This window comes from Condylura cristata, unplaced genomic scaffold, assembly GCF_000260355.1.
Source record: "Condylura cristata isolate star-nosed mole 26May11 unplaced genomic scaffold, ConCri1.0 scaffold00001, whole genome shotgun sequence".
Taxonomy (NCBI): Eukaryota; Metazoa; Chordata; class Mammalia; order Eulipotyphla; family Talpidae; genus Condylura; species Condylura cristata.
In genome coordinates this window covers 76528219-76549043 of record NW_004567102.1, presented here as the reverse complement: position 1 = coordinate 76549043, position 20825 = coordinate 76528219, and the positions used below count along the sequence as shown (strand labels likewise).

Genomic DNA, 20825 nt, shown 5'->3' with positions numbered 1-20825 from the left:
TATGAAGAAAACGTGGCCAATCAGAAGGAAAGTGGATTTTATAGGACAGCATGAATTCCGGGGAATTACACCTACTTGTTAAAATAACAAGAACGATCTGACAATTAGAATAGGTAGATTGACCTCTACTGATAACAATACAGTGTGTTATCTAATTCTGAGGCAGATTAGTTATCGAATTCAGGGAATTTTCATTGACTTCCATGCAACTAAGAAATACATGTCCAGTGTCTACTATCATGGCTTGAAAGCATAAAATATGTGTAGTCACTTTTGTGAACATGCTTAGCAATTCTGATTGGGATCAAAATTCAGAGCCACAAACTATGATGATTATTTTAGACAGCCATAGCACAAGAACTAGCCTGTCTAGGTAGCGCTTATTTCGTGGTCTACTTACACACTTCCTGTGGTGGAGCTGCTATCGGTGAGGAAAGACCCATTAGTCCTTTCCATCTGGGCCAGTCTGAGAAATGAAAATCAGGAGTTAGCAACGAGGCCACAAGGCAAAGTCAGGGCAGGGGTGGGGGGAGGGTGGACTGTCTCATAAATTATTCTTAAACTGCCCTAATCCTGACAAAATGCAGAAGAGCCCAAGTTTCTTACTAAGACTGTAAAATCAGAACAACATATAATGTTGACTTATATTTCAGTCACTACTGCCTCAAGGCCTGCAGGCCTTTATCTCAGTCTATGTAATACAGTTCCCAAGTTGACCCAGGTTCCTTCCTGACCTCTCAGATCCCCTGCTTTGTTTTCCTTTTCACACAGATCTGACTAAGCCCCTCCCATGTTTAAGGACTCTGTGATTCCCCTTTACTTAAGGACATCATTGGCTAGGGGGTGCAGAATTATCACCCCCGCTTCTGTCCCCTCTTTTTTAATCTTTTGTTACACGCAGTTCTCTGCATGCTGTTTAGGGGTTTTGGATATGTTTTTTTCCATTAGTCTGAGTCTACCTTTCCCCACAAATCCCCCACAAGAAACAGTACAAGTGTTACTGATGATGCTCGAACCGACAGGACAGCTAGTTAGTTACTAGCTCTGCAAATGCCTAGTCCATGCCTCTGAAAATGTGTACACTTCATCAAGCCCAGACTATAATTTGCATTGTTTGGGGACTTTAAAATAAATCCCTATCACAAAACACCAGCGCACTTTTAAATGAGTATTCTAATTCCTGTGTGCATCATCTTTTGAGAACACTTTTCAATTCTTTCATTCATTATCACTGCGTTACATTATCTCATTGCTACTTGTAGGGTGCTTGGCTTCAATGGGCTCAACAATCAATCACAGCCTGTTGAGATTTAATCTTCCTAGGACATATCGCAGCTATTTGGTAGAATGCAAATTGTAAAATGGAAAGATGAGAATCCAGATTCCAAACAGAATGGATCCCTGCAAAATCACGTTCTTCAAGTCAAGGCTTGTGAATGACATAGAAACAGACACATTCTGGGTGGCAGTTGCAGTGGGGGACCCCACTTGAGCGCTCACCTCGTGGCGTACTGCTCTATCCGTGAGTGGGTGTCATCGTGGAACAGCTGAGGAGACTGCGAGGGGCTGTGAGGGGAAAAGCAAAGAAATGGTTTTATGCCCTCATACTGAAAGATGTTTCTATGAGGAATGTTAGCTTGGTTAAATAATGAATTTGCCATGCAAGCAAACCGCTAGGATTGTTACCCAGGAGGCAGAACTGTTATTTTAGAAGAAGAGTTTAGTAAACACCCCCATGCTAATAAAACCGAGCAGAACATCCGTCTTCTGCACATGGAGTGTGAATACTCACTCATAGTTCTCAGGCCACATACTGATGAGTGTGACAGGACTGCAGAGAGGGAAACAAAAGTCACAGAACAAACACTTTAGAGCAGTTTAGGACAAAAGCTGTGGGTGCAGGAGTGGCAGCTACATTTTCAACTGTCTTCCCTTCACACGCTAGACTTCCTGGAGGTCCACCACGGGGAAATCAAAAGCAACAGAAATCACTGTTTATCCCAGCATAGATACGGTGTATTCAAGGGCCTGCAGGGTCCTTTTCACAGATACTAACAGGTATTTGTCTCAGGACAGTCTACACAGCTTTGAAATATTTTTGAAAAATGCAAGAATGCTCTAAAGCAGCTCAAACTTATGAAAAGTTTGAATGTGCTTAGCATATTCCAAGGGGAGATAAAGCCCTATTTTTGATGTTTCTTTTCTGGAGAAGAAACTTGGGTCTGAAAATTGAGACAAAGTGAGACCTTTTCCTGATTCTTTGTCCAGTTTTAAGCGTAAAAATTCAAATCCGTGTGTATGTGAAGCTTCTCAGCCTCACCAGTACAGTGGGGGGAAAATACAACCTCAATTTTCCACTCCTAGACCCCATGCAAAGTTATCATTAAAACTGAAAGCAACTTCCCTAATCATGACATACTTCCTTCAAGCAAAACTTTATGCAGAAGTTTAATTTATAAAGTGGATAAACAAAATCTTGTTCTGTTGAGCCTCCGGCTGGTCTCTGTGGCACACCTGGCCCTCAAGGAGACCCTCCAACTTCACAACACAGCCTTGGAATCCTCAAGGCTCCAGGAAACAGTGTTTGAAGATTGAAGATGGCTGGTGCCAGTTTAAAAGCTAGCTCAAACTTTTTTTTTTTCAAGTGGCAAACAAAATAAAGGAGAGATACTGATGAATGTGGAATTTATCACTCTAAAGAAAGTTCTCTAATTATAGTCTCTTCCAAAAGCTAATGCTGTTTGAAACAAAGGAGGAACGTTTAAATTGTGTTAGATCTTCCAGATTCTGATATTTCTATTATACCTCCATAAGGAATTGTTAATGATCTCATTCTCTCCTGCTGGGAAGCACAAGTTGATGTCTGAATATAGAAAATTATCTTATTGGGAAGAAAAATACTAAGGTTCTTAAACTTACTTGCAAAAGCAGGCATTGATTCATTCTACTTATCAGAACATCTTACTGTAACTAGACTTAATTATCTATATATAAAATAGATACAACACAAAGGGCTATTCAACAGACTGTTTACACCACCGCTTTCTATTAACTGAAATTTGGATGTCAAACGTCACACAAATGAGTAGCTATATACTTTCTAAAAAACAGGAACTGCTTGAGAGATCATTTCTAAAACTCAAGTGTAGCATAGCATTTGCTGTGAGCTTTACACATAAGAAAAAAAATGTATTTGTGGTCTTAATTGAACTTGGAAAGCCTTGGGAAACTGCTTGATTGGTTTTGAGAAGTTAATTCTGTTAGCACAAAAGTGTTCACTGAACTAAGATAAGTAAGAATGGTTGAGGCAGAAAGCAGAACTGAAGAGTTTCTCAAAAGAAGCCTTTCTATATATTGAGGAAATTTTCAAGAAAAAAATAAAGATTAAAAGAATTGAACTTTAGGCTTCACTGACTTCAAAGTATTTTGATTTGTAGAGGGGAAAAAAAAACAAAAAACACCCTGTTAAGTGTAGAGCTTGCTCAGTGGCAGGGCTGGGGGAAAGACGACAAAAACACAAGCTCCTATCCCCACTGTATAGCTAGAATCTATGATTAATGGGACTTAAAAATCCAGCCTACCCCTGCTTCTCAGATGCTGGCCGAAGAGAGTGTTTTGGCTAATCGTGCACTGATATGCAGGGATCAGACTCTACTTAATATGCTAATATTACATGAAATGTAACCTAAATTTCCTTGAAGAATTCAGTGACCCCTACTGTGCCTGACATTCTAGCTGCCTGCTCCTTATGGTTCCAGTCATTAGCCTTCTTCAATCTATTTGCCTCAAAGCAGAGTAAGCATGATCCCAGCCTGCTCCAACATATAAGCTTCGATGGCTCCCCACTACCTGCCAGGTAAGCTCCACACCGGGCCCTGGCTTCATCATCAGGCTCCTGTTTCTCTCTCTACTCTCCTTTCTTGCCACAAGTCACAGCTTACCCTCCCAGCCGCCAAACCATTTACCTCTAGTCTGAAAATGCCTTTCTGGCCTGGAAACGCCCTCTCTCTCCTCTTCCCACACCAGACATCTTTTAGGTCTCAGCATCACTGTCACCTCCCCCCATCCCAGTGCTCCCATAACCACAATTACACTTACTTAGAATTGGATCGTGCTTAAGTAAGAACTTTACTTTTTAAAGTCAGAACTTTAAAAATCATGAAATCCATCTATTTCACCATAATTCATACAAGGGAAAGGTGACTATATTATTCTAATCTTGAGGGAAATCAGCCTTTTTTTTTTTTTAGCTAATAATAATCCCTTACGATTCTCAAAATACTTTTGCCATTACATTACATTAGCTTGTTTGTCAGATTTACTTTCAATGGTCATTTTTAATCAAGCTCTATTCATTTATTTTGATTGTTTTTTTTTAATCTTGCAGTTACAAAATTAATTGGACAAAACTTAGCATGGGTTTGTTTACCACCCATTGGTAGTAGTTAACTTATTTTTCCCATAAATCTCTTCTATGCATGCATGTATAAATTACTCGATAGGGGATAAGACATTACATTTTGTATAGATGAAAGAGAAAGAGGCAAAAGAAAATTCTAATCGGCTTCATAAATAAGGCCAACACATTTCAACACTGTTCTTTTTCTACAGTGTTCTCCCACAAACATTAGAAAAAAACAAAATCACAATTTTTACTGCCCACTCATATAAGTGGATATTCCATAAGATTAAGTAGCCCTGCACTAGGAAGTGTTCAGCAGAAAACAAAGTACACTGAGTTCAAGAACACATTCAAGGATTTAAAAAAGAAAAAACCCTGCCCTCTGCATCTGGTACCTCATAGATCTTTCTCAAAAAGGGTTTTAAGGCAGCTGATTTATCTTACACTCCTCCTAGTCTCGCTCTTGCTTTTCTCTTAACTGAAAATTCTGGTTATTTTACACAAGATAAAGTAAGGCAGTTTCAGCATTACAATCAAATACACAACGCAAAATTATTTGACATGCTCTTCTGTTCCTTTTTACTTGAATTGAATTGCTCAGAATAGCATGACTGATGCTAATGATTATTTTGACAATGAAAGGCAAATTATCAATAATGCTGAAGGGGGCAATAAGTGATCTATCTATATGGAGGATGTAGGTATTTGAGACACAAAAGGCCAATGCTTTATCCAAAAAGAATGTCCATCAGCAGTGCAAACCCAGTGAAGTAGCCTGCAAGTAAAACCACAGCCTGATCATTGTATGCTTCAGGCAGCTTCTTTAAAGGTTAGTTAGATCTAAAACCAAGAAAAGTAAAATTCTGTCTTCATCATGGGGCTAAAATATAGTTAAATGATGTATTAGGTAACTAAAACAAACAAAACAAATGTGTCAGACAACTTTTTGAAGGGAAAAAGTAACCTCACAAAAGAAAGAGAACCAAAATGATGGATTTTGAACAGTTGAATACCTCGCTTCAAACGGAAATTGTTTCAGTAAACTTTGTTCTATAGCATAGTGTAGAACAAACGACTGGGAGGCATCTATCTGACTTGGTGCTTTAAGAGGAAATGAGCTGACTAGTGCAAAGGCTGACACACTCCAACATATTTTGAAAGTTTAGGACACATAGGATGAAGTAGTAGAAATTTGTTCTGTGGAGATGGCTTAATCTACCTTTAAAATGAAACATTTTACCAAAACACAATTTGATCCTGTGTCACAAAAGCAAAGGCAATGTCAATATGAAGAAAGCTTCTGTACTAAAATTAAACTTACGTCTCCAAGTTGTCGCCTTCTAGAACTGTCTGCACAGGCAGGTAGCCAAGGCGGGGGTGCTTGGCAAAGTATTTCTTTGACCTGAACTTATTCTTCAGCACCTTTGTGAAGTCTCTCACATCTTCCCCAGATGTTGTCTACAAGGTGGAAAAAATTACATTTTTCTCATTAAAGTAAAAAGTCTTAAGTGTCTCTAGTAAAATGAGAGAGATGTACATTAATGCTGACCATTTCGGGAGCTTCACGTATTTGTCATAACCTGAAACATTATGAAAACACATGTAACACTCGGGACTTAAAATAAAATATACTCAGCAATTACTTTTTAATGTTTAAATTTTCTTTTGAAAGTAAACCAAAACCAACTCCTTGTGTCAATATTTCAAAACTTGGGTCTAAAAGTAAAATGAGTTTTAGCCAGGTGATTGCTTGACTCCTATCATTAGAATACTTATAGTTGGCTGTCAAATACTGAGTGATAATGAATTATGCTGGATTTTATGTAGTTTTCACTGAGGTGAACACATGAGGGTTAGCTAGGCAGTCTGTCCTGGCTTTTCACAAGGTGTCATGTATTGTAGTCTGGAAAAAGACAAAGAAATAAATGAGAATGAGCTGGACCACGATATACTCTATTTTGTAAGGAACACTGTCAATTGCTTTCCTTACCCAAACCGACACTTGTTCCCTAAAATATTTACAAGTAATTAGTTTTAACAGTCACTTCGGGCAAAGGTAGACTGAGACTGCTGTAGCCCCTAGCCCCAAGGCACATCTCACAAACTGTGTCTAAGCTCCAGTTTTCTTTTCTTTTTTAAAGACTTATTTATTTATTTATGCATAAAGAACTGGTGTACAGGCCAGGGGTGCAGGGGCGGTGAGAGGATTCACCAGAGGCAGAGTGGGGAGCAGAACAGGCAGATGGATGAAGTACACTGCTGAGGGGAGTAGGGGCGGGTCAGGAGAGGTCTGCTGCGTCATGTGAGTCACCTCCATGGTGGAGATCAAATTCCTGGCAAAGCCAAAGAGGAACATCACCTACAGAAAAGGCCTTTTTGCAACAGGTACCAAAACTGCAGGTCCCAAACACCGTAACAAGTTTATTCTGACTTTTTGATAAAGAGAAAAAATGGGAAGAAGTCTTTCATGACAGAAATGTGCAATAGGCATTTCTGATGTAATGTTATTTCTCTCCACTCATAACATATTGTTGCCATGCAGAGAGAAAGTGAAGTAGTGGCTCAAGTTTTTATTTGATTCAGCTCCATCTGGCAATACAAAAGCTTTTATTTTGAAAGACAGTGGTTTGCTAACCATATCAAGGTCTTCAACTGGGGGCATCTTTACTGGGGGGGACTGGGCCAGTGGAGAGAAAGGGAAGCCCTTGCCCAGTCTCAGCCAGAGCAGTGGGCAGTACAGTGGTTTTTTAGTGTATTCAGAGTTGTGCAACCATCACGACTATCTAATTCCAGAACATTCTCATCACGTCAAAAAGAAACACTAAACCCACCAGAACATACCCCGCAATGAGCCCCACTGGACCCCAGCAATCTACTCTTCTACTCTGTTTCTATGATTTGTCTGTTCTAGGAATTCCTTATATATGAAGCCACACACTGTGTGGCCTTTTGTCACCAGCTTCTGTTACATAGAAAAATGTTTTTTTAGCTCATCAGTATTTGGGTCTTCGTATGAACTCTTGTGTGGGGAAAAATAGACACACCATTGGAAAGTAAAAGTCCAATTCCATATCATACATTCTTTAGCTAAATACAGTCACATCATGGAAGAGCAAAGTCAAATGAGACAGCCTACCACCTCTCTCTTGCCCCACCACCATGATACCACAACCATCCCCAGAACCACCATCTCTTTCACTCTTGATGAAAATCAAGCAAGTAAAAATTACCTATTTGCTTCCACAAAACTTATAACTCTGCAATTAAAATTGCACTTCTGATAACATTCAAATAAAATACTTGAAAAAATGAGAGAATTCTTGCATAGATATAGCACATTTTGATTTTCTCCTCAATTTTCGTGTTGAGGGGGAAAAAAACCCTATCAATATTTGTTATCTAAATTACTAAATTCACTAATGCCATAAATTTTATGCAGTATTACAAGAAAATGTGCAAAGAAATGCATTGCCCAGGACCTAGGCATTACCTGCAGGAGAGGAGAATGTAATTCTTTAGTTGGTAAAGAACCAAGAAAATGAATTATGCTCTTTTTTTTTCTCACCAAAAAAGTTGAAAGATAGTTATGCATATGTGATCTAATTTGCTATCTAATGACTATGCCTAATATTCTATTTCGAAGTACTAGAGCAATGTTTTGCTAAAAAATGAGAAGACCACCCACCTAGCATAATGAATATAATTGGACTTAACTATCTTTACACTTTATATAATACATCATTCTTTTTCCTTTTTAAGCAAAGAACTATTGGTATTAGAAACTTGAAATTGAACAGATTACTGATTACTACACAAATTATCCAAATGTAAAAATTATGCAGTAAAAAACTAAGCTTACATTTATGGCTGTAAGAAAAGAAAGTAGAACAAAAAAAAATTCTGGATTTCAATAAATGAAACAATAATGGATACAGCAAGAACTCTACTGCTATAAATCACATCTCTTCAATCTCATTTAACAAACTGCTAAGATGCTCTGTAGTTATTTTTTACAAAATTTAACTTGAAATGTATAATAGCTATTTATTTATTTCATTTGAGGTAATATGGTTTAAACACTGTATAGGTTTTATATACATACTCACCACCCTTTATTCCCACCTTCTTCACACTGACCAGTTCTGTCTACAGAATCTAAAGGTTTGCTTTTGTTGTTTTTTGGTCTGTATTTCAGTAGTTCTGCCTGTTCTCTCCCATACTTCTGGCCTGTACCCCAGTTCTGTAGGCATCAATAAATAAGTCTTAGAAAACAACAACAACTACCCCTACCAACTACCCCTGGAGGGGCAGGGGTCCTAGACTTACTCTATGGGTCTCTTCCATATGCAATTGACTCTTACCCATTGTATACTATGTACAATATTGGTGGTCTAATGACTAAAAACAAACAAAAAAGCCAACACAAAAACTACTACTAGCAGCAAAGATCCACAAAGCTGAATGTAAAATCAGTTATTAACAACGATGCTAAATACCCTGAAGGCCAAAATAACTAAGTTCAAATGGGTTAGCTATTTAGACAAATAAGAAGAACTACAAACAGAAGCAAAAGCAGTGTCAGGCTGCAAAAACATATGAACATGCTGATTCATTCTTTGGAGTTCAGTTCCTGGTCAATTCATAATGTGGGGTGACATGATTTAATTCCTTAACAATTGCTCCTAATACCAGATCTTCAACTGCTCATGGCACATAAATAAGTTACACACAGAGAGAAACCACAAGATACAAAAAGGAAACAAGGTCAGAGAAGAAGCAACACAGTCAATGAGACCATAAATCTGAGTGTAGAATGAATGAAACACTGCACCTGGGTTATACATAAGTGCTGTAATCATCAGCAAGATTTATTTCTTAGGGCCCTCCCTGGAGGTGTAAGGGATTAAAGTGCAGCACTATGAAGCCATCTGCAGCCACTGCAGCACAGGTTCGTGCTGATGCCCAGCCAGGGAGGTGACCCACATGGTGCAACAGACCTCTCCTCACATCCCACTGTTCCCTCAGCAGTGTATTTCAGTGGAATTGCCTGTTCTGCTCCTCACTCTGTCTCTAGTGAATCCTCTTACTGCCCACACCTCTGGTCTGTACCCCAGTTATTGTGGGCATAGATAAATAAATCTTAAAACAATTTACTTCTTAAAAACACATGTCAATAGTCCTCAGAGGGCTGTGCATACTTTTAAGCATTATGGCTCCTTATTGTAGGATTTATCTTAAAGCCATTCCAGTGACTTTGTTTATATACATATGTACATATATATCTATATCTATATTTAACTGAGGTAATTTGATTGACAGCACTCAGGATTTAAAGGTACAAGTTCACAACTTTTCAGATATATGTCACCACACTGACACCACCCAGTTACCCACTGGGTTCCTTCCTCCTTTTGCTCCCCACTGTCACTTTCCTTCTCTCTGGCAGCCTCAATTCTGCAGTCACATTTCAAAGGCTTCTTCTCTGGTTAAGTTTTTTTTTTCCTATTTCTTTTCATTTGTTTCATTGCATTTACATTTCCTACATGAATGAAATCATGCAGTATTTATCTTTTTGCTTCTCATATTTTGCTTAGTCAATCGCTTTTTAAAAACAGTGAAACAACCTTTCAGTTTTAAGTTTCACTGATTTGAACAATTGCAGTTCAGACACACTGAATTCTAGGAAGAGACTAAAATCTATCATGTAAGTTGGGTGGCTCTCAAGTGCTCATGGAAAAATGTGAACCTAAAATATTAGCATCAGAAAGAATCAATATGGGGTAAAGAATAAGTAGAATAATAAGTCACGCAATGAAACATTTACAAGCTAATGAAATCACCTAAATGCACTCAACTTGCTAGGAAGATTATAAAGTGGGCAAGAAGTGAACAGCCATTCAGGGTGCTGAGGTCAGAGGAAAAGCAATGACACAGCATTTTTTAGCATCTTGGGATCGATCCGAAGTCTCATCTGAAAAAGCCAGACCACCAGAAACAAACACAGACTCCACACAGAGGGTTCCAAAGAACGAATCAACATTTTCTTATATTTGATTTTTACAGTCTGACAGGGGTGGGAAAAAATGCACAAAACAATGATTTCTGGTTTTTTTCTTTGTTTTTGTTTTGGTCTGTTTCTTGCTCTGATACATAGTTTGTAAAGAAAATGTGATTTCACTTTTAAACTTTAAAAACTGATTCATCTGCAGCCTCTGAAAATCACTGAAAATACAAAGTTTTGGTAAATTTCTCCATGTGTTATTCAACAAGAATAAGCATCAATTTATTACTTGAAAAACAACTTCCATGTGCCTAAAAAACACACTATAAATCTGCTTTAGGAGTTAGAAATTTAGTAAGTTGTTTCCCACTGAGGTATTTATTTTTCCTGTTCTCTTCTCATCAAAATCTTAGAAAAACTGCTCTTTCCAAACCCCACATGTAAACCTGGGTACTTCACAATGCTTCTACCCCAATGATTTAAATACTAAGAATAGCTGATGTTGATAACTTTTCTAGCAATAAAACCTTGCAAGTATTCCAACCCTTCTTCCTGAGTACACAGGCCTCCCTGACCACCTTCCTATCCTACCCTTTAATTCCTAATGTCTGTATTTATCAACAGGTGAGTCCTCTATCGCTGTTCCCCATTTCTCCTTATTCCTTGCACACACTCACCATCCTGCCAGAGGCACACGGCCACTGTGAACCTTTCTTTCACTGTTTTCATCAACTTAGTGTTCTTGCAGTTATGAACATCACCACTCCCACTATTGCTGTTCTTTTTTTTTTTTTTTTTAATGACTCACCTGTTGATTATTTACGCACACAGAACTGGGGTACAGGCCAACATGGAAGGGTGGGGGCAGGGAAAGGATTCACCAGAGACAGAATGGGGAGCAGAATAGACAGATTAACGAAGTACACTGCTGAGGGGAGCATCAGGTGGGTCAGGAGAGGTCTGCTGCGCCATGCGGGTCACCTCCCGGGCCTGGGATTGAACTCATGCTGAAGAGGCTGCGGCCAGCTTGCAGTGCCACCAGAGAGGGCTCTATGCGTTTTTCATAACTGCACTTTCAACCCAGCTCCTTCGGTGAATCCTGACATTCCTATGATAACTCTATCTCCTCATCATCTTCTCCACAAGGGGCATCTTAGTCACCACCCCTTCAGAAAGGTTCTTACCATGTTCCCCATAGTCTTGGCCTTCTCATTGTCTAGTCCCCTTTGAGAGTCCTTGTTGGCCAACAATAGCTATCACCTGTTACTTCTAGACACACTGATGATCTTCTAAATGCCATTTAACCTCTAATGCCTCCTGTACTCCGGTCACACCCTGGGATGTGTCCACACCTCAGGTATCATCATAACACAAAGTATCGCTCAGGCCCAAATCTCTAACTCGGAAACATCTTTCACTGATTTGCATCCTTGTCCCTCTCACACCTGCATCTTTGATATGAATAAACCTGTTCTTTTCCCCCACGGACCTTGGTATTTAGCCCTTCAGCCTCTCTGGGCTTTCTTCCCAGGGAGACGGCTACCATCCATCACAGTCTCTTTAACACCGCTGAATCGCTCATTCGCCAGGCCTCCAACTCTCCAGCCTCACCTGCCCCTCTTGCTTCCAAGGCTGCTGAGTAATGATGGATTCAGATTGCAAGTCCTTTGCCAATTAACCTCAGCTGCACTTTTATGGCAAAGTAACAATCAATTTATTCATCTCCTAGTGACTCACGCTTGCCCCCAGTAGCAATTCCAAATGTTTTCCATTCCCTTTCATATTTAACCCTATTCAGTTCTCTCTCACTGTCAGGACTTGCTTGAGCTCTATAAATCACAAGTAAAATTCATCATCCCCTCTCTCTCTTCTAAATGACTATCTTTTATAAGTCCGACATACAAATATTACTCTAATTTGAATTAAGTTTTGTTATGTGCAACAGAGAGTATAGGTGATTGTTGAAAAGATTCAAGTAGGATAATTTGCACTGTAATTAATGAAAATAAAGCTTTTTACTAATAAAAAAGATACTTAAAATCCGATCATCTTTAATATAAAATATAACTAATTTTGAAATATATAATGATTCCCAAGTTCAAATATGGAATGCACAAGTAATCGAAACATTTCTGAATATTATGACCCATAGTTTAATAACTCAAAAACTGTATGTACTTCTCTTGAACTTCCCTACACCAATGCCTCTTTTCATCTCCATTATAATTTCTCTGTAACTCCAGATTCCAGAAAAATGCCAGGTCTATGATTGGGAGCCCAACAAATACACCATTTCAGCAAGCATACAGAAAACAGTTTGCTAATATACTAAATTGGACATAAATTTCCCTAATGGAGTGAAATCACTAAGTCCAGGCCACAACTTGATGCAAATCACTTACCTAAGACATATATTTTTTTAAAAATAGATCTTTTGCAGCTGTAGTAGTCCATAATTATTTTATATAATGTTAGATACGAGCTCATTTTGTTTTTATGAATTATAATTAACTAGCATAATACAAACAGTAGAACATTCATCTCTATCCTCAGGAATTAAAAAAAAAAAAAAGCTGAGAAAGCAAGACTATCACACAGATAACCACACCAGATAATACTGTATGAAACACTAAATGGTGAGGTAGAGGCTGGCGGTAAAGGCCACATGACAATGTGTTTTCATGGGCGAGTTTGAGAAGATTTCACACATAAAGTAAGAGTTGAGCTGCCATCTGTGAAAAGGTGGGTTTTGGGCAAGTGGAGAGAGAACGGTGACTGCTATTATTTTGTCATATTGTCCGTTTTAGAGACACTGTTATTTAGCATAATGAAAGAATTCTTAAATGTGCAAATTTTGGATTACAAAATGGTGGGGAAAATAAAGTGTTTAAAAGTAGCATTCTCAAGACAAAGAAAATGTCCCCTCTGCTTCTGTATACAAAATATCTAAATATCTTCACTTACTATGATCGCTGATTCCTACGTGTTTGGTCTTTCTACACTAAAGCAAACACTGTCACAGATACTAAGTTGATATGTTAGAAGCTTTGCGAAGATATGCTCTGGATTTTGGGGGTTTAAAATAAAGCCTATAAACATCAGAAAGTTTCTTTAATAATAGAAACATTCAGATATGGCTGAAAAAAGAAGTCGAAGGGGAGAAACATCAAGTCACTATGTAGCTAGAGAATTCTCCTGAGCAAAAATGGATTGCATATTACACACACACAAGACACAGGATTCACAGGGAAAGGTCCAAACACTTAACATTCAAGAGGTGTTTGTTAGCATTGGCAAAAATTCACATTTGAGTTCACTTTTTAAGGCAGATGTCAATAAGTTTAGGGTATGTTGGCTAAAAGGTAGATGAACCATAAATACAGGAGAACAAAACTTCAGAGATGAATGAAAAGAAAGAAAATTTGGAAAGTTGTTAAATCAAGTAATTCATTATTGTTAAATTCAAATGTATGTCTTTCAAAGACTCAATTTACAAATACTTCTAGTCATTTTATCAAAACCACAGATGTATTGTGGGGTCAAATGCAGGAAAGAATCTGTCACAGGTGGTGATTTATAAGGAGATTGCTAATTAAGATCCTGGGCAAACTTCAGAAAGGGGCATGGAACTCCCAGACCAAAGAGACTCAACCCACAGGGCAGCTGAACTGTAGCCTTAGGAATGATGACAATGATGTAAGACTACGTACCAAGAAGAGCTTTAGGTAACGTTCAGATTTTGTTAAAAATGGTAACTCGAGAGTGAAATTCTTCAGCATATCAGTGAGTCTCAAATATGCCTTTTCTGGCCAGTGATTGACTTCGAAGAGACATATTTGAAATTGTGTGGGTACTGTGAAAATTCCTTAGGAATTGTTGCATATAAAGCAAGAAAAACAGCAATTTTATACATCTTTGCTTCCCTCATACCTCTAAATATGTAGTAATTTTTTGCATCTTTAGTATATTTACTCTATTTTTCCTATTAGTGCTACCTGCTTCCTAGATTTCTAACTATAGTCCTATACATAGTAACACAGTATTTCTCCCAGTGCAATTCTTACAATGTCCCACAAGGTTCGGCCCAATCTAATACCTGCCTGACTTCTTAATTCAAGTCTTCTCCTACCATTTTCTCCCTTTTGTGAAAGGAGAAATTCACTCTGAACCCCCTGTCAGTTTCTTTATGCTTCTGTGTCCTTCTTACGTGTTCTTCAACCCCAGAGGTAGATCTGTGACTACATATACAGTTTCACAAGGCCCCACACTCAGATGCCCTGAGTTGACTTAATGTTCTGCTGTTGTCTTCTTGAAAGCCTTCATCATTTCTTGGCAAGGGGCTTACATACTCATTTTGCTCTGGGCATGTCAAACTCTATAGTCGGCGCTACCTATTGCTTTACTTTCCTCTTGCACCAATCATGCAACTTGTTTCCCCTTCCGATGACCACTGTGTATAAGCAATTTCTTCCTCCTGAAATGCCCTTCTGCTGGTTTTTCACACAGATGATTCCTTCTCATCATTCAGCTGCAGTATAAATAACAACTTCTCAGGAAGACCATCCTTGATTTCTGCATCTAAAGCGCCTCCTCTACTGTTCCATCTCATTATCCATTTCTTTGTCTGAAGGCACGACAATCTGCAATCATCTCATTCTTTTGCCTCCTTGTTCAATGTCACACATCCCCCCCTCCTAACTGGAAACTAGTAGGAAAGCCAGTACATCCTGTAAACCCTATATATCCTGGCAAATATACTTGTGAATTAGCAGAACTTAAAATGGCGCCTCACACATGATAAGGACTCCATATTTATTTGTTGAGTGAATAAATAAGTTAATCAAAGCAGTAAGGGCTGCTTCAGAAATGTCTTTGAGGGTAATTTCTTCCTTAGTTAGAGTTAACAATCACTATGGGTACTTCATTCATTAAATCCAACATCATTTTATATGGTTTCCTCTCTATGTACAGGGTACATATATATTTGCGGTAAGACACCTAACAATGTGAGATATATGTGCATATTTGTGTAAGTATTGCTGCCTTTCTATCAATTTATAACCCAAAAAGTAACTCAATTTCCTATACCAAAGAAAATGTATAGTCCCATGAATAAATTTTCTCATTACTTGGAAAGAAGCTGAAAATAGTTCTGACAGAAAGTAACAATAACTTCAGAAAAAAATAAACAGCTTTAGGTCAAAAGAACAAAGAATCAGCATTCAATGCTAGTGAGGCTGCAGTAAGATCAGAACATTAACAAATTGTGATAATAATGTAAAGTGGTATAAACCTCTCTTGGAAATGAAGTATTTTGGCTATAAAAGTATTAATATTCTCTGACCCAGATCATCTACTTTTAGTTCTTTATCTTATGTAAATGTAATTTATGTAATATACAGAATGAGCGATATCACAGACATCTATGCGTGTTATTTTTAATATTGTAAAATGAAAATAAAAGCTCTAATTGAAGTAAATGTTTAAATAAATTTCAGTATTCACTAAAATATTTTATAACTAGGGAAAATTATATTTTGTGACAATTTGGGATAACACTATAATACAACATGCTCAGTGAAAGAAGTAGGATCAAATTATGAAAATATATTATTACTATTAATATATTAGCAATGTAATTTATTAATATATTTTATAATGGCTAAAAAATTAAATAAAATCTTAACAAAAATCATAGACAGAAAATTGTGGAAAGCCAGTAATACAGTAACTAGATTTATGAAATTTTAATTTTTTTCCATTTCTGTCATATTTCTAATGTAAATATAACATTTGCTTAGGAAAACAATTTAAATATATCTAAAAAAAACACGATTTCATATCATAACATTTTCAATATAGGCCAGTACGAACTCTTAAAATGGCTTGCTAGCAAGAATGTTATTTAAAATCAAAATGGGAATGTAAGCAAAATTTAGTAATTTTTTTCTCAAAATGTATTCTCTGATAATTAAACCAACATTGATATATTCACTTAAAACAACAAAATTTATATAACAATATTGGAAGAGTATGTTTCCAGGAAGAAAGTTAACTCTAAATAATTAGCTGAATACTTTTAAATATCAGTTAATTCAAAGGTAATATAGCAAAAAAGCAAAACAAACAAAGAAACAGTAGCTTGGTACTCACAGGTATACAATATTCCACCATAGGATAATGTAATTTGTGACCTTTTGCTGTCCGGCCCGAAAAAAAGCAACTTTGGCAGACATCATAGTTAAAGTGCTTTAGACTTCTATATCTAAAGAGAAGAAAGGAAAATTCATTGGGTTACATATCCATCATTAAGTTCAGATCAATCACATGTGGTGAGGAATTTTACTCATTCAAGACACCATAGAATTAAAAGGTATATTGGGCACAAATTAACTTAGTATCTTAGCTTCAAATCAGGACAAGGAAATCTTGAATTTCACAAGCTTCAAATCAGGACAAAGAAATCTTGAATTTCTCAAAAGAAATTCATAAACCTCTTCCCAAGTGATAAAAGAAAAATTCTGAGAGTTCAAGTTGTCTAAAACATGTTTCCATCTATTGCACCATGATGAGAAAATAAATATCCATGTCTTAAGACTGTGCAATGTGTCAAAGTGAATGTTAAGTACAGAGAAGTCATGTTTACTAGCTTGATACATCAAATTACAACATATGAATTATACTGTCAACATGAAACACATCTCAAAAGTCACAAAGGGATAATTTTTTACAATGAATATTTACATATTTGGTTAAGCCAATCATTAGGGGAAAAAATAGAGCACAGAAATCCTCTAAAATGAGAAGTCACAATCTTAATCACCATGCACCCTGGAATGGAAACAGTTCTTAAATCTCTCATACAGAAATGAAACTGTGTGTCAGCTTTCATTTGCAGAATTGGAGGAGTATAACTGAGACTTTAAGTTTCTATGGGTTTAAGTGGAAAACACCTCCTACATCCTTCACCTGCCAGAAGGCTGGGAGTAATTAATAGCATAAGTATATCGATATGTACAGAAAAAAAAAATAAATAGCAGGACTAATGAAAACGGGAACAAAATGTGAAGGTGATGTCAGGTTAATATTGTAAACAGTCCTAAGTGCTAAACAGCTTCTAAACTGATGTGGAACATCACAAACTGATCTCATGAAAATCAATCTAAATCCAGCTTATTTTGGCAGCGAAGGTACCTGCTCTAAAACAATCACATACACTAACAACATTTCCTGGTCTATCAGCAGGCTTGACAGACATGTCTGGGCTCTTCTGAGGACTCTTCCTTACCCCTGAACACTTAACATGGCAGACAGTCCCTTTACCTTTCTTCATCAGTCACACCCCTTGTACTGTTAATGGCAGAGAGCACTACTAACAATAATGTTTCTTAATTTCTCTTGTCACAGTCAGTGGGTTGAATTTCTAGTAGGAATTCCAAGGGGTTGATTCATTTAGGAGGGGGCATGTCGCTCCTGCCTCCTTCCTGAGAAGTGGACTTTGATGTCTGCAGGAGCCAGTCCCTTAGTACAGACTTTGGAAGGTGAAGTCACATGTCAGGATGACAGAACAGCAGACAGAAGTATGAAAGGGGAGATATTGGTCAAAGACTACATACTTTAGCTGTCAATCCCAGACTTGAAACTTGACATGGTGAATATGGTTAATAAAATTGTATTATATGCTTATAAGTTGTGAGGAGAGTAAGTATTAAATGTTTTCTTCACAAAGAGAAATGGCAACTATGTGACATGAGGTAGGTGTTAACCACTGTAGTGGACCTAATCATTTTGCAAAGGAAGTATATCAAATAATCAACACTCTGCACACTCTAAATTTATACAATGTTATGTATCAATTATATATCAATAAACTGGGGAGCAGGCAGAATTACAAACTTCAGGTGACTATGAAACCACCGTCTGTCTTGGTTTGCTTACCTCAGGGCTTTTTCTTACAAGAAAAGAAACTAAACCTCTAATTTATAATTTATCTATGTTACTATTAAGCAGCTGTATATGTTACTCTTTAAAACAAGTCCCAGGTTACAAAGGATTCTGCAATATAAAATAGCAAATTTCATAAAAACTGAATTTAGAAGTAAAGAAAATGAGCAGTATTTATAAATGGTCAGGGAATTTATAAAAGCTCAATTTAATATATATTTATATACATATATAGTTATAAAAGTTACATAGTGAGTGGTTGCTTAATATAAAGTCAGGCTGGATGAAGCTAAGTTTATTTTATTATGTACATACTCCTCATTATACGAAGATAACATGATATTGTAAATAGAAAATCCAAAGATTCTACCAAAAATACTTTTAGAAATAATAATCAAGTAGTAAACTTGGAGACTACAAAATCAATATAAAAAATCCTTTGCACATTTGTACACAATGAACTAGAAAAAATAGAAATGATGCAAATGATAACATTTATGATTGCAGCAGAGATAAAATACTTGAAAATAAGTTTAACCAAGGAAATGAAATACCTGCACACTAAAAGTAGAAGACACCATAGAAAGAAACTGAAGAAGATACAAAGAAATTGGAAGAACCAATATTGCCAAAATGGCCATTTACTTAGCTAAAGCAATTCATAAATTCAACATAATCCCTCTGGATCCTATTGTCATTATTCATGGAAATAGAACCAAGAATCCTAAAATTTATATGGAAGCACAAAAGACTTCTAATATTCAAAACAACCCTGTGAAAAAGAACAAAAGTGTTGGTATCATGCTCCCTGACTTCAAACTGTACTATAAGGTAGGATAATCAAAATTGTCTGGCATTTGAATTAAAAACTAGTGCATAGATCAACTGGATAGAACAGAGAGCCCAGAAATAAAACCACACATATACAGGTCAACTGTATGATGAAGGAGGCAAGAGGCTCCAAAAACCTCCTCATACTTCTCTTTTATTCCCTACTTCAATCCTGACTTCCACAGCACACCATCATTGTTCGGCTTTCCTGGTATCCCCGCTTTGATGGACAGTTTAGGGACAGCTCAATAACACTTGTAGGCTTGTGAGTATCCCGTCCAGTAAGTCACAGAGCTAGCATTTACTGCATGCCTGCTCTTTTTAGAGACAGACAATGTCCTAGTCTCTTTTCATGCATTACTGTGCATTTGAGGAGGCACTCAGAGGATTTGAAGTGAAGAAATTCGGGTTCAGGAAGGTCAAGCAATGTATCTGAAGTCACAGTCAAAGACCTCCACTAGGATTCAAACCCAGGCAGCCTAATTCTCTAATTCCAGAGTGAGTTCCCAATATACTGCGACCCAAATACTCTGCTGAAACCTGGCCTCTTCCTGCCTGGTGTTTACATCTTTATAAAGATGCAGATCTTACTCCACATTTGAATTTTACATCAGTTCTGAAAACTTAATACTTAACCATCGTGCCCCTTTATAACAATTCTTTCATATTTCTCTTATTGAATATTTCAAGTGTAATCAAAAATACAAAGATATAATAAACATCCATGCAACTCATATCTCAACTTTATTGAATCATGATATTATGTTACTGTTGATATAGATTTGCTCTATTCAAGAAAGAATGAAATTCTAGTATTTTTTAATCCATCTTTCACTCCTCACAACCAGTCGTCTGAGAAATCTGGTCCCTCAGCAATCTCTGGGCTATAGCAATGGCCGCACATGATAGGTTTTCTATAAGCCAGTCCCTTCCCAAGGCGGTTAACCTAGGTGTTTCCTGTAGTTTTCACACTACTTTTTAAGACCAGAGTAGTATTTCTGGTCTGCTAATTCAAATCAAAGGTTCTGTTTTGTAGCATCTCATTGCTTCTTTTTTTTTTTTTTTCTTTTTTAAAGATTTATTTTTATTTGTGCATACTGAACTGGGGTACAGGCCAGAGGCTCAGGGGTGGCAAGAGACTTCACCAGAGACAGAGTGGGGAGCAAAATAGGCAGATCGATGAAGTACACTGCTGAGGGGAGCAGCGGGTGGGTCAGGAGAGGTCTTTCGTGCCATGTGGTCACCACCGGGGCAGGCAGGAATCAAACTCATGCAGAAGTGGCTTCAGCTTCCCAGTGCGGTGCTTTAACCCGCTGCGCCACCAGGGAGGGCCATCTCATTGCTTCTTAATGGCAAGTTTCTCCTCTCCCAAATATCTAGTCTGCTTTTTTAATGTCATTAAAAGCATAAACTCCAGAGGCAAAAGGTCTCTATTTCAATCCACTTTCATTTCTACTTATTGGATAGCTGGTCTTGGGCAAATTGTCTCATCTCCAAGTCTTAACCTTTTCACATATAGAAAAAGTACACCAGGAACCTGAATAATGCCATTTTAGTCTACATTTTTCCCCTTAAAATGATGGTTTCCCAAAACCTATCAATAACATTATGTGACCAATCTTATAGGACTTTTTACAAAGAGTAAAT

At 37.3% G+C, this 20825-nt stretch overlaps 1 protein-coding gene across 1 annotated transcript in view; it reads right to left on the bottom strand.

Annotated features, from left to right (window-relative positions):
* Positions 1–5719: 5719 nt before the first annotated feature.
* The window catches only part of LOC105853295 (utrophin-like), a 183028-nt gene continuing 167922 nt past the window's right edge, over positions 5720–20825 (bottom strand). Inside the window, exons 15-16 of the mRNA XM_012721274.1 lie at positions 16557–16668; positions 5720–5860 (exon numbers count right to left, since the gene is read on the bottom strand). Of these exons, the coding sequence (XP_012576728.1) occupies positions 5720–5860; positions 16557–16668 (253 nt within the window). The remainder of the gene's footprint in view (positions 5861–16556; positions 16669–20825) is intronic.